At 48.9% G+C, this 14314-nt stretch overlaps 1 protein-coding gene across 5 annotated transcripts in view; it reads left to right on the forward strand.

The window, feature by feature from the left end:
- The window catches only part of Dync2i1 (dynein 2 intermediate chain 1), a 51893-nt gene extending 43600 nt beyond the window's left edge, over positions 1-8293 (forward strand). For 4 of the 5 annotated variants that reach the window (XM_013123948.3, XM_013123949.3, XM_021235547.2 and 1 more), the window contains exon 22: positions 1725-2310. In XM_013123948.3, coding sequence (XP_012979402.1) covers positions 1725-1893 — 169 coding nt within the window. In that variant the 3' untranslated portion in view covers positions 1894-2310. Of the gene's footprint in view, positions 1-1724; positions 2311-7931 lie in introns of those variants that run through there. The other variant, XR_001197364.3, reaches the window with a different exon arrangement.
- The last annotated feature ends 6021 nt before the right edge of the window (positions 8294-14314 follow it).

A 14314-nucleotide genomic window follows, 5' to 3' on the forward strand; every position in this document is an offset into this window, starting at 1 on the left:
TGCCTTTACTGGTTGAGCCAACTCACTGGCCAGTCGCTAAGGCTTTGAAATAATTCTTTGCCTTTGTTCCTTCATTTCAAAGTAACAACATGTATAGAAGATTTCATTTGGAAGAGTTCTCTCTTGCCCCCAGTTTGTCTAGTCTCCTATATTTTGTTCTTGAAATTTTATAAATATGTATGTGTGTGTGTGTGTGTGTGTGTGTGTGTGTGTGTGTGTGTGTGTGTGTGTGTGTGTGTGTTGTCAGGGCTTTATAGACCAAACTCACAGAGATCCAACTGTCTTTGCTCCCGAGTGCTGGGATTTTTAAAGGTGTACGCCACCACCACCCAGCTGAAAATATTTTTTTCAAACAATCTATTCTGATTACAATTTCCGTTTCCCTGGGTCCTCCCAGATCCAACCCACTTTGGATTCACCCAAATCCATACCCTTTCATTTTTGCTCTCTCATTAGAATACAAACAGGTGATAATAATAATAAAAACAAATAAGATAAAAACAAACAGTCCAGAACAGGACAAAACAAACAAAGGAAAAAAGCCAAAGAAAAGTCACAAGAAACAAACAGATGCTGAGACACATTCGTACATACAGAAAGAAAATCCATAAGATATGACATATAAGCAAAAGATCTATAAGGTTAAAAAAAAGTCTAGACAAAACATTGTCAGACAAAACAAATCTCCCAAGATGCTGTTGAATTTGTTTTGTGTGGGCCGTCTGCTTCTGGGCTTAGGGCCTGATTTTAAGTGTGGTTTGTACTCAGTAGAACTTGGCTGAAGAAAACTAATTTTTCCATCGTAAGTGGTTATCTACTGGAGATAGCTTTTGGCTTAGGGATGTGGATTTGTGTCTACTTTATTCTAATTAAATATCCATCAGGAGAACTGGCTATAGTGGAATAAATGTAATCCTAGTACTTGAGAATCTGAGGCGGGGGATTACAAGTTTGAGGCCAGCCGGGGCTCATGGGGCATTCCCGGCCTTGTCTTAAAAAAAAAGGAAACAGAAATACATGAAGATCTGAGGGGAGTGGCTCCTGCCCATCATCCCAGTCACGGAAGACTGAGGCTGGAGGAGGATCACTAAGCCCCAGTTAGAGAGCCCTGAAAAGAAATGCAGAAACCAATCAGCAGATTCCTCCACCTGGGTTCACACATGAATCCATCTACATCTCTAAAGTCTGACAAGAGGAGACCCAGGGAAGCCGGGGCAGAAGGATGGGACACTTCCTGCTGGGAGTGAGGAGGATCTGAGTGGGCACTGGGTTGCCTTCAGACGGTATTTCCCGGATCTCTGAAGGAGTTCAGGGTGGATGGAGCTGGAGGCGTGTCCTCAGCCTGGCAGGGACACTGGGGAGGAGAGGCCACACAGCGTGTCAAGAAGACCCGATTTCTCACCAGAACACACGATGGGCTGGGGACTGCTGGCTCACTGGAGCTTGTTGCTATGGGGGCCTGGGGCTGGAGGACAGCTCTGTGGGGAACCCCACACTGGGGATCACCCCACTGCCCATGTGGTGGGAGGACCTGCTGAGGCAGTGTGCAGACCCTGCTGTTAGAGGGAGGAGGGGGTGTCACCCTTGTGTGCGTGTTTTGTTCTAGTATTTTGTTTTAGCGTTTTTTAAGTGCCTCTTCTATTTCACACCTCCCTTGAAAGTAGATGTTTTGAAGCTCACACTTGTGTCCTGACTTCCCATGTCACGTTCTCTCTCACCTGCAGACTTGTGGCCATGACCGTCATGGGGGATCCCGAGAAGGCCAGTGGTAGCTCTGTGGCGCTGGTGTTGGCCAGGGCCTCTGGCACAGTTGACATCCAGTACTTGAAGAGGCGGTGGACCGCCCCGGCGGCGGATGAGCACAGCCAGCTGCACATGCTTCTTCGGAAATGAGGGTGTAGTGTCAGGAGAAGGACGAGTGCCCAGGACGCGGCTACAGGACGCCTCCCGTGACTCCGTGTCCACGTGACCCTGTGTTCTGCTCTTGTGTACGTAGGATGTGTATATTCTGTACATAATTTGTTCTAGGAGAACGGAACTTTGGTATTCCCAGGAAACAAACCACTATTTTTAGTGGCAACAACGAACATTTTGGTGTGTACTACACCTCAGAGGAAATACTGATGTCAGAAAGCTCTTCTAAGACTATTTCCAGTTATTTTTGGAACAATTTAAAAAACACTGTCACGTTTATTACAGGATTTTAAACAGCCCACCATGAAAATGTACTTTATTGGACTATTTTCTTAGCCATGCATAAAATGATGAACTTCTATCTAAAGGAAAATAAAAAAAAAAATGCTCACTTTGGAGATGACTTCCTCCAGTCTGTTTTTAAGATTTTTCTGGAACAGCAGTTCTGGGTGGGACTTGAAGGGCACTCACAGGATTGAGTGGGACACATTTTACAGTGTCATATAGAAATGGTACAAGTAAATAATTCTCTTGAACATGGAGCAATAGGAGATGCGCTAATTCATTTGTAAATACCAGAAGCTGGTTTCTCACAGTTGGAGAGTCCAGAAGTCCAAAGTTCTGCCTCCAAGACGGCGCTCTGTGGCCATGCCCTTACTTGGCAGAAGGTGCAGGGATGCAGGGTGCTAGCATGCCCCCTCCCCTCTCCTTCAGCAGCACCGGTCCACTCACGAGGGCTCCTCCTCCCCAAAGGCACCACCCCCTCGTACCATTGCCTTGCAGCTCAAGTCCCAGTGTGTGGGTCGGAAGGCCACACGTGCCAGAACCACACGGGAGGAGGGTGAGGATGAGCTCATAAGAGAACTCTCCTGTGTCTTCCCCGTAGATCTGTAGGGAACGCAGGCAGCATATGTAAAGCTCTTCCTGCACTTTCCCAGCCAGAAGTAGAGTGTTCTGGGCCCGGAAGGTGACTGGAAAACTTTGCTGCCTGCATCTGAGCCCGTGGGTTACACCCCCATCTCCCCCAGTACAGTGCAACTGTATGCTCTGACTGTCTCTTTCCATGTCCATCAACCTTTCTTTTTTTTTTTTTCATTGTGTTGACTCAAAAGCCCACATGTTTATTGTGAAAACAACAGAATTGTCCAGCTTAGTCTGCCCCATCTGTAGAAGCTCAGTCGTGCTGTTCAGACGTGTCTCAGCGTGTACTTGTATACATGACACACATGCAGGCATGCCCGAGTACATGCACACGTAGCATGCACATGCTGACCCAGTCCAGGTACTGCTCCTTCTTTCCCCACAAGGTGGCACTGAGTCTTTACCCCCCGTCTCGCTGGCCACCTAACCACACAGGACGCAATGGGTAACTACAGAGATGGAGGAACCCAGTGGCGGCCACTGCTTGGCAGGAAGGGAGAATGTGTTAGAGGCATGTTTATGTGATTGGCACAGTGCCACCGGGTAAGTGTGTGTTCAGCCAATCCGTGTTAAACAAAGGGCTGGAATCTCCTTTCGGCAGCTGCATAAAACTCACAGATGGGGGACACTGGGCGCAGACATTTGTCTAGAATGTTTAAGATGGGTGCCGTCTCTAGGTTTCTAAGTTAGGATCGTTATTCCTCTTTCTTTAGATCTCATCAGTGTCTGTGAGTCTTAGATGATTGCAGCAGTGGACAGTCGCTCCATCCCCCGCCTGACTCTCTGCTTCCTGGTTGTTGTTCCCTTGAGCTGTATGGGATTTACTTTTAATGCAAAATCATGCAGACGGATGAAGATAAGCCTTCAGTAGTTTTTTTTTTTTTTTGTCTTTCAGGTCGTTCAGACAGACTTATATCACAGGAGAAGTTGTAGTGGGCAGAAAAGACACAATGAGTGTCTGTGTGACTCTCTGGAAGGCTGTGTATATTTGAGGTGTATACACTGTATGCATACTGTATAGAGTGTATATATACTGTATACACTGCCTTCGAGGTGGCCTATTGTGTGTGATCAGAGTCATATGCTGAGTGCAGACGGGGTTGAGAGACTGACCGTTCCTTGCCTGGTGTGCATCTTGATGGCGTGCCTTCCCTGTCACTCAGTCCGTGTGGCCTCCACTCCCAGAGTCTCACAGAATGTTTCCTTTCCGCGCTTGACAGCCGGATATTCTGTGAGTTACGCAGAAACACACAGTGACCACAGAGAAAGGAAAACAGGCCAAGCTCTTTGCCCCTCCCCCTTCCTCCCCTCCCCCCCAGGGTCTCTACTCCAGGGAACGCAGCCCACAGTGTGCCTTTCCCTCTTTGGCCTCTGGTAACAGTGACAGCCAAGGACAGAACATAACCGTGGCAGCCTGTGGTTCTCTGTCAGAAAAATCTTCCCCTGACTGGAAGTATACAGGATCCTTCCTTCTAGAGTCTGGAAAGGTGATCGTTTGAGGGAATAAACCTAAACGTGAGGAAGAAAAATCTTCCCCTGACTGGAAGTATACAAGATCCTTCCTTCTAGAGTCTGGAAAGGTGATCGTTTGAGGGAATAAACCTAAGCGTGAGGTTGGCTCAGCCTGGGAGTGCTTTGCCCTGTCCAATCCTCACTAAGGGTCACCCGGGATATAGAAGAGCACCCAGGAGTAGTGTTTGCGGAGACGACTTACCCCGAAACAGGGGCCACGCTGGTCCCCAGGGCTGAGGCCCTAGAAGCCTCTGTGCTTCCCGTGTCTCCATACGGGGAGCCTCTCTGAGCCGCCCGACGGGAGTCATCGTGCCACTTTCCCAGACACCGTGGCCTGAGCCCTCAGAAATGACGGCAAAATAAACCTTGGTCACTGTGATGATGTTAGAACAGATCAACAAAGACATCTTATGCTAACCTGTTAAAACGGATTGACGTGGAGGTTGCTGGAGTCGCTTGCCTAGGGAGAAAACAGGCCTCAAGGCCCTGCTAGGAGAGGGCTGAGGCTGCCGGAAAGAAGGGACAGTGTCCCCAGGAGCCTGACGGAGCTCTAGATGTTAGGGGAGACATAAAGAGTAAGAGGGCTTCACAGACCTTGAAAGAACAATTCTCAACTTTATATGGAAAAACGAAAAACCCAGGATAGCCAAGACAACACTGCTCAATGTCTGGAGGCATCACCATCCCTGACTTCAAGCTCTATTACAGAGCTATATTCCTGAAAACAGCTTGGTAATGGCACAAAAATAGATGGGTAGACCAATGGAATTGAATTGAAAACCCTGAGATTAATCCCCAAACCTATGAACAGCTGATTTTCGACAAAGAAGCTAAAATTATACAATGGAAAAAGCATTTTCAACAAATGGTGCTGGCATAACTGGATATTGGCATGTAGAAGACTGCAGATAGATCCATGTCTATTGCCATGCACAAAACTTAAGTCTAAATGGATCAAAGACCTCAACATAAATCCAGCCACACTGAACCTGTTAAAAGAGAAAGTGGGTGGTACCCTTGAACGAATTGGTACAGAAGACTGCTTCCTGAACATAACTCCAATAGCACAGACACTGAGATTGACAATTAATAAATGGGACCTCCTGAAACTGAGAAGCTTCTGAAAGGCAAAGGACACAGTCAGCAAGACAAAAAGGCAGCCCACAGAATGGGAAAAGATATTCACTAACCCCACATCTGACAGAGGACTGATCTGCAAAATTTATAAAGAACTCAAGAAGCAAGTCTCCAAAGCACCAAAGAATCCAATTAAAAAGTGAGGGACTGAACTAAATAGAGAAACTTGAGAGGCACTTGAGAAAGTGCTCAACATCCTTAGCCATTAGGGAAATGCAAATCAAAACAACTCTGAGATATCATCTTACTCCTGTCAGAATGGCGAAAATCAAAAACAGCAATGACAGTTTGTGCTGGAGAGGATGTGGAGAAAGGGGAACATTCCTCCACTGCTGGTGGGAGTGCCAACTAGTACAGCCACTATGGAAATCAGTATGGAGATTCCTCAGGAAAATGGGTCTGAGTCTACCACAAGACCCAGCAATCCCACTCTTATATACCCAAAAAATGCCCATTCACACAACAAGGATGTCTGATCCACTATGTTCATAGCAGCATTATATGTAACAGCTAGATCCTGGAAGCAACCTAGATGCCCCTCAACCAAAGAGTGGATAGAGAAAATGTGATACATTTACACAATGGAGTACTACTCAGCGGAGAAAAACAATGGAATCTTGAAATTTGCAGGCAAATGGATGGCACTAGAGGAAACCATCCTGAGTGAGGTAACCCAGTCACAAAAAGAGAAACATGGTATGTACTCACTCATATATGGATTTTAGATATGGATCAGGGGAGTGTCAGCCTACAATCCCAGTGCCAGTGAGTCTGGGAAACAGGGAAGTTCCCAAGAGAGATGCATGATACCCCAGAGAAGTGGAATGAGGCAAGATCTCCTGAGCAGATTGGGAACATCGGGGGAGGGGAGAGGGAACCAAGGAAAAGAGAGGGGGATAAGAGGAGGGGAGAAGAAGGCATGGGGAAACAGTAAGCTTGCACACTCTCGTGGCTACGTCATAGTGGTCTTCCTGGGGCTTGCACACTCTCTTTTGTGGCTACGTCATAGTGGTCTTCCTGGGGCTCGCACACTCCCTTTCGTGGCTACGTCATAGTGGTCTTCCTGGGGCTCGCACACTCTCTTTCGTGGCTACGTCATAGTGGTCTTCCTGGGGCTCGCACACTCTCTTTCGTGGCTACGTCATCACCCTCCCTCAGTACAGTTGTGCCTTTCTTCCTGCTGAGCTTTTAGGGTAGGGGGAGGCACTATTGAAGGCCTTCTCGGGTCCAAATGGGACTTGAGCTGCAGCCTCTTCCCGGGACATCCAGGGTTCAGGTGTTGGTGTTTTGAGATCTTTGCCTCTCAGCATCCTGCTTAGCACCCCCCCCCCCCAGGAGCCCTGCCTCAGAGACCGCTCACTTGTTTTGGAGCACAGGCCTGTTGGTGGGGCTGGAGCTCGGTTGTTTGGTCAGGCCAGTCTCGGAGGAGCAATGCCTGGACCCCACCCAACATTCCCCAGTTCCTCCCACCGGACCGGCTGCAGGGCATCACTGATGCCCTGAGAAGATGGAGTGAAGCTCCTGGTGCAGTCCCTTCCCCTGCCCGACCGCTCCCGTTCTCACCAGCTTCTGTGGGCACCTGGGCTCTAAAGGGCTCCCAGCATGGCGCCCAGTCTGCAGATGCTGTCTGTCCCAGGCTTTGGCCTGGGTGGTCTCAGCACACGTGTCCCTCGGCCTCAGTGAGCTTATCCTAAGGGGATGATTAGTGGTAGCTCCACATCCAGAATTCCCTCTGTGTCCACAAGGAAGAAACCAGTGAACAGCCCACTAATGCGTTTGTAGAAGCAGCATGCAGTATGACACATCAGTCACATGGGGGCAGCAGCTTCATTCTGAGCTTGGCCGGATGGGGGCAGCAGCATCACTCTGAGTTCTGGCCAGATGGGGGCAGCAGCATCACTCTGAGCTTGGCCAGATGGGGGCAGCAGCATCACTCTGAGTCCTGGCCAGATGGGGGCAGCAGCATCACTCTGAGTTCTGGCCAGATGGGGGCAGCAGCATCACTCTGAGCTTGGCCCTCCCCCACTTCAGGTCCACTTCCCCACAGTTCATGCCTGGATGATCGATTCCAAACAACAAGAAAGCGATTGGCTTGAAAACGCTCACAGTAATCAGTCCTGTACATATTCAAGGAGAGGATTCTGCACACCAATCAAAGAGGAGAAATGGGCCGGGCGTTGGTGGCACACGCCTTTAATCCCAGCACTCGGGAGGCAGAGGCAGGCGGATCTCTGTGAGTTCGAGGCCATCCTGGTCTACAGAGCAAGTTCCAGGACAGCCTCCAAAACAATACAGAGAAACCCTGTCTCAAAAAACAAAACAAAAACAACAACAAAAAGGGGGGGGGAGAAATGGTTTTTTATTCTTTAAAAGATTTTTCTTATATGCATCAAAGTCACATAGCTGAAATACCTACCTCTTGGTACAACTTTTTTTTTTTTTTCCAGGGAGACTGTTCTAACAGTACTGGGCGTCTGAAGGCAGCTGAGATTCACTGAGCCACATGACCACCCACTGGACGAGGTGAGACACGCCACAAGCGGTCATGTGCCAACCCCTGGGCTTCAAGGAAAGTGAAGCTTTGATGAAGAGGGCACTGAGCGAGACTCTCGTCCTGCGGAACGGCACCTGGTTGGTACAGCACGCACCAGCGGCTTGGCCCCACGCCCATGCGCACGTGGGTGGCATTAGTTAGACTTCGGGGACATGAGTGAGGACAGCCTTCACCAGCTACCAAGTCTGCCAGGCATTCAACTTGGACTTCACACGTTCGGGAGTGAGAAATAAATGTCTTCTTTTATAATTAAAACGGCTTTTCATCTGTTTGTGTATGTGGTGCGCGTGTTTCCCCGCACATGTGTGTGTGCTCGTGTGCACTCAAGTATGTGCTAGCGTGCATGCCATAGCGCACGCACACACGGAAGGCAGTTACAAGAGTCAGTTCTCTCTTTCCACTGTGTAGGCTCTGGGCATCTCAACTTGTCCGTCTTGGCAGCAGGTGCCTTTACTCACTGAACTCTTGCTGGCCCCGCCTCCTGTGTTTCACAAGCCATCAAGATCAGAATGGACTGGAGCGAGCATTTCTGAAGACGCCAGTTTTTACTTAACTTCTCAAGCTGGATCCTCACCATACTGTAATTGCCCAGCTGCACTGCTGTGCAGGTCAGGAACGTGTCTCTACTGAAGGACTGGGGGTCGGGGAAGGGAAGCCTAAGGGATGCTCTGCGGGGTCCACAGCCCTGTTCTCACTCTGCTGTGAGGGATGCACACCATCCACTAGCTCAGTCCCAGCAGCCCCACAGGCACGCACGCATAGAGGACAATCTGGGAATAATGACTAACGAAGCTGCTGGAAAAGTGGGCTTTTAGCTCAAGCGCTCTCCCAGCTTGCTAGCTCTTTGAGCTCAACATCAGGAAGGAATCGGGGCAATGGCAACAGTAGCAGTTTGCTGGGCACTGCAGGGAGATGAGGAGTATATTCTCAGCTCTCGGAGGCCACCCCGGACAGCCCAGGCTTTGCCTGTTCAGCTCCTCCTAAAAGCTTACCCACAGGCACGTCCTGTGGGAAAACTGGAGGGAGACCCTGGGCAAGGTCAGGTTCAAGATAAGAAGTGATCTGTTTAGATTGCTTCTGACACTTGACAAGTGTCACAGGGGACCAAACCCTTCCTGGTCACACATGTTAATGTATATGCTTAGAGCCACACAAAAAACAGACTGAGTCACTTCAACACGATTTAGTTTCTATTTCTAACTACTTGTAATTTTCTATTAAAAAAAACTTAACAGATATTTGAGGAAAAATAAAGTAGCACAAAGTAATCACACTGTGACTTTGGAGATTGTAAAACGTCCTCTCAGGAGTTGGGCTGAGGCAGTAGCAGCAGCATTGAGTCCGACCTCAAGGTGGGGGCTTTCAGGCCTCCGGAGCGTCTTCATGGAGCGGCCCTTTGCATCATTTTCAGCAGACGGGAAAGATGGAATGCTGTGCCTCTGCGAAAGTTTCCTTTATCCATTCAGATCCTACCCAGCGGGGTCCTTCTGCCCAGACCGTGAGGTATCCCCGGCTGAGCTCCAGTCTGTCTAACCTAATCAATCGTGGTTACATCTCTTTCCTGTTGGCTCTGTAAATTCCAGGTGGGTAGAAATCATCTAATTGCCACCCCACCCAATCACTTTGGGCAACCACTTGGTACATTTGAGACTGGTCTGTGGTGGGGTGCCTCCTAAGGTAATCTGTTTTATTTCAAAAGCTACCCATTCACCGCTGTGTCACCCAGAAGACTTGGATTCTACAGGCTGTCTTCCTCTAAGCTGAGGGCCATCCCCAAGTTTTGCTGCAAACTGAAAGCCGGGAATTAGCCGTTTAGAGTCTTTATTTTGGTCACATCCCGACCCACGCTGTTCCCTGAAGGAACAGTGTGGTGTGCCGGGTGGTGGTTCGTCGCCTCCTGTCCAGTCCCTGGATGGTGTGGGTGCTCTGGGGATCGGCACTGCACTGCACTACTGCACTCGCTATGAAATACCTCAGGGGAAAAAATCACGTGTCTGCATTCCCGGGGCGCGGATGACCCGGGAGGACCATCTGCAAGGGAGGCCTGCGAGCGGCGACGCATAGTGGGGCGACGCATAGCCGGCAGGATATCCATACGTGAGGCCACATGCTTCTTCCTGGGCTCCCTAGAGCTCATTCCGGTTGCATCGGGGACGGCTGCTGTCCGGAAGAAAGCACATACAGTAGAGCACCTGGGGTGGCACTGAAACCGGTTAAAAGGAGCCCCTCCCCCGCCCCGTCCCCGTGGCCTGGTGGCCTCTTCCTCTCCCACGCTGCTCACCGATGAGCATCTTAGTCAACAAGGGCCGGTCCACGCCTGGGAGCATAGAGATGTGCAGACAGCTTTCAGGGAACAGGTCACACCTCTCTTACAGTGTTTTTAGTCCTTTGAAGGAACTTTCACAATTATCAGCGCTGGGTATGGGGAGGTACATGGCTGCCAGCTTATGTTTGGCTCCCGCGGTCACTGTCCCATCTTTTTTGGTACTAGTCATCCTCACTGGACTGGGGCCACATCTCATTGTGGTTTTGATTTCATTTCCACGATGACTAAGTGAAGTTGCTTGTTTTTTTTTTTTAATATATCCACTGGCCATCCATACACATTTTCTTTTGAGAAATGTCTATTCAAGTCTGTTGCCGTTTTGGTTAACAGGGTCGTCATTGTCAACGTTTCAATGCTGGAGCGTGAGCTCCATTTGAGCTCTGCACACACTCTTGAAGCTAATTCCTCGGTGGGTGGCTAGTTTACGAGTTTCTTCCCACCCTGTAGCTGCTGCCTCTTCACTCCGTTGATTGTTTGGCTGTAAAGAAGCGTTTTTTGGTTTGATGTAACCCGGTGTCTATTTTTGCTCTTGTTTCCTGGGCTCTTATCCAGAAAAATCTATGCCCGCTGCATCGACCTGAAACATTTCCCCCAGTGTCCTTTCTTAGTGGCTTCATAGTTTCAGATCTTACGTTTAAGTCTTTAATCCATATAAGTTGATTTTTTTCTTAGATGCCTTAAATTTTTTCCCACGGGGATGGTGGCGGGCGGGGGCTTTTAAATGGCTAAAACAGGATTTGCACACCCTGAGCCGTATTCTAAGGAAGCAGTTTACACCTCTGTAAAGGCTGAGTGATTCTGCTTCCTGCCAGCGGGAGCTTCCTCAGCAAGGTGGAACCAGCAGCACATTCTGGCCCTCCTCCCTCTAGCTCCCCTCTCAGGATTTCCTAGGCTCTGAGTTTAGGCCCCCCCAAATCAGAGCATCCACCGCTGCTGACTCCTGCAGGGTCTGCAGGGGCTTCCATCCTCAGGTGGGACATGGGACATTACTTCCAGGCCTGGGCCGGCACTTGGGGGCCGTGCCGAACCCGTCTGTGTCAGACCTCCCTGGTTCAATCCTCAGGAAATGTTTTGTTGAAGTGGGTTGAACTGACCCACCTCTGCCCATTGAAGTGAGTTCGAACTGACCTACTCCGGCCCATTGAAGTGAGTTCCCCTGCTCATCTGAATTACTTTCTCATGACGGTTAGAATAAGCATTTTTTCAATGTGATTGGATTATCTAAAGCTACAAAACAAATAAAAATGCTTCTATTCTTACTTGAACTTTAGCATAAACCCTTATGCATTCAGAGCTTATTAAAATCACGACACTACCGTATTCTTTGAAGATAAGCTTATTCATCAGACTGTAAGCATCATAGTTGCACAATGGAGACACCTAGATCATCGTAGATAATTTTAAAGAAACGAGAGAAAAATACAGTCTCGCCGGGTGATGGTGGCGCACGCCTTTAATCCCAGCACTCGGGAGGCAGTGGCAGGCGGATCTCTGTGAGTTCGAGGCTGGGCTGGACCGATAGTCTCCAAAACAATACAGAGAAGCTCTGTCTCATAAAAACCAAAAGAAAAAAAATACAGTCTCACCACCCAAGGAAATATATGCTTCCTATTATTACATTTTAGTATCCTTTAAATATGTAAATATGCATACACTTGTAAAAATACAATCAGTGTAGTGTGTGAACAGTAAGTCTGTCGATGTACTTGCTCAGTTAGCTATTGTTAGGACATTTTGACCTTTTTGGTGACCTTGGTTCCCTCTTTGCACGGTCTGAAGAGGGCTCTGCTCATGCCTGCATCACATCTTCTGATAATCACCCCTTTGCTCACATGATACCAAGGTCTAAAGGGGCTGTGAGCGCTGGGTTAGTTGATGTTTGGGGGTTGCTCTTTGAAGGCAGGATAAGAACAGAGAATACAACTTGGAGTTGTTTGGTGGGGTCCTGTTTAGAGGATACGCTTTGGAAAAAAGTGATTTGGGATATCTCTCCTTATGTTTGTGGGAAAGAGATCATTATTACCAGGGACTTCATTGCTTTGGTCCCAATTAAGCATTTTTTTAACCTCTTAAAGATTTATTTATTTATTTATTATTATCTATACAGTGTTCTGCCTGCGGGGTAGAAGAGGGCACCAGATCTCATTACTGATGGCTGTGAGCCACCACGTGGTTGCTGGGAATTGAACTCAGGACCCTTGGGAGAGCAGGCAGCGCTCTTAACCGCTGAGCCATCTCTCCAGCCCCATATCTTTTTTTTCTTTAACTCCCAGGCACAACTGCCCACACCTCCCAATCTGTCCTAAGCAGTGGGCCCTCAAGTGGTTCTCCAGAAGTAATGACCTCGTGTGGACCCACTCAACCTATCCCAGCCTCACAGCTGAGCCTGCCTAGAGCTTCAGTTCATACCCACACCCCGTTGAGTTAGTTGGCCCTGGCCTAGAAGGGTGTTCACTGAGCGTGTGCAGGGTTGAGACCTGTGTTCTCAGCTATACGGTGATACCCCACTTCTTCCTCTTCCCCGTCCGATAAACACTTCTCTTGAATCAGCTAGGAGCAGGTACTGAGCCGAGAGTTTGGGGAACCAAAGACGGGTAAGAAATTGTGCTGGCCTCGTGGTGTGGGTGGGTGAACCGACTGGAGCATAAATCAGAGGACCTGCCTACAGAAGTATTTTGTTTGACCTTTGCAATGTTTTATAAACGTTTGAATAGTTTCCATGGGACACAGCCTCGAGTTCCCCACAGGTCTCCCACACCCTGCCCGAATCCCGCTGGAGCTCGTGACCTATGAAGTCTGCTGCGATTGCAGTCTAAACACGATCCCCTGAGACGCCACAAGCGGAGGGCTGGCTCACTGGAGGTTGAAGGTCAGACATGGAAATAAACATGCATGGTGGGTCCTAAGTCTGGTGTCGCCTTGGGGCCTTGGGAGGCTTCAGCAGGCATGGCGAGTGTTGCCACGGAAATCTTCCTGGGAATGTTTCAGTAAAATTGGAATAGACCGCATCCATCCTTAGTTTGGCTTGCGCCGTGGGATTCCTAAATGATGCTACATCAGCAGTTCTTGATGGTCGGTGGGACTTGCGCATAGAGCGAGCTTGCCTACTGTTGCAAGAAGTATATGGCCTACATCCTGAGATAAATACTGGCATATGCAACTTTGCTTTTTTTGTTTTGCTCTCACACATTAGGGAAATAGAACTTTAATTTATTGAAGATCCATAAAATCTTCCAGGTCATTCCTAAACAGCACATGAAAACCAGAAGCAGCTACATTAGCAGTTCTCAACCTGTGGGTCACAACCACTTTGGGGGTAGGATGACCATAAGACATCTTGCCTATCAGATATTTACATTGCAGTTCATAATAGCAGCAGCAGCAGCCCCAGGAGTCACTGGTACAGGGTCCTTACAGGTAGCGGTTTCTGTAGGTACTATGGAGTGAAGCATCTTGGGTAGCCACCGGCTCTCACAGCTGTCTGATGGCAAAGACATGGTCTCTCGTATTGTCTTGCCATGCGACCCTTTTCATCCTAAAAAGCTTGGTGACAGATTTTTGGCGTTTGTTGAGAAACTAGCTGAGAAATGCCTCCTGCGTGGTTTCTGCTGTCTCCTAAGCTGTACCCAGATTCCAGAAATGTCAGGACACCAGTACTGCGGCTGAGAAGCAGGAACAGCCCGCTCTGGATCCACCATGCTACTTTGTGTTGTCTTACCTAGAGTCTTGGGTCTCAGCCTCTTGCTGACTGACAGTTCAAAAATGTGTTTGTTTCCCACAGTCTGCCGATGGATGCCTGGTTAGAATTCCATTCCGCGCTTCCCCGCCTACTGGCCTTGGAGTGCTGGCCCTGGACCGTGGCGTTTCTCCTGCCATCCAGGAGCCGGTTCCGTGGTGTGTTTTATGTCCTGCTCTCATGGGCATCCAAACTTCACACGCTAGATAGCTCA

This window comes from Mesocricetus auratus, unplaced genomic scaffold (assembly GCF_017639785.1).
Source record: "Mesocricetus auratus isolate SY011 unplaced genomic scaffold, BCM_Maur_2.0 Super-Scaffold_15014, whole genome shotgun sequence".
Lineage (NCBI taxonomy): Eukaryota > Metazoa > Chordata > Mammalia > Rodentia > Cricetidae > Mesocricetus > Mesocricetus auratus.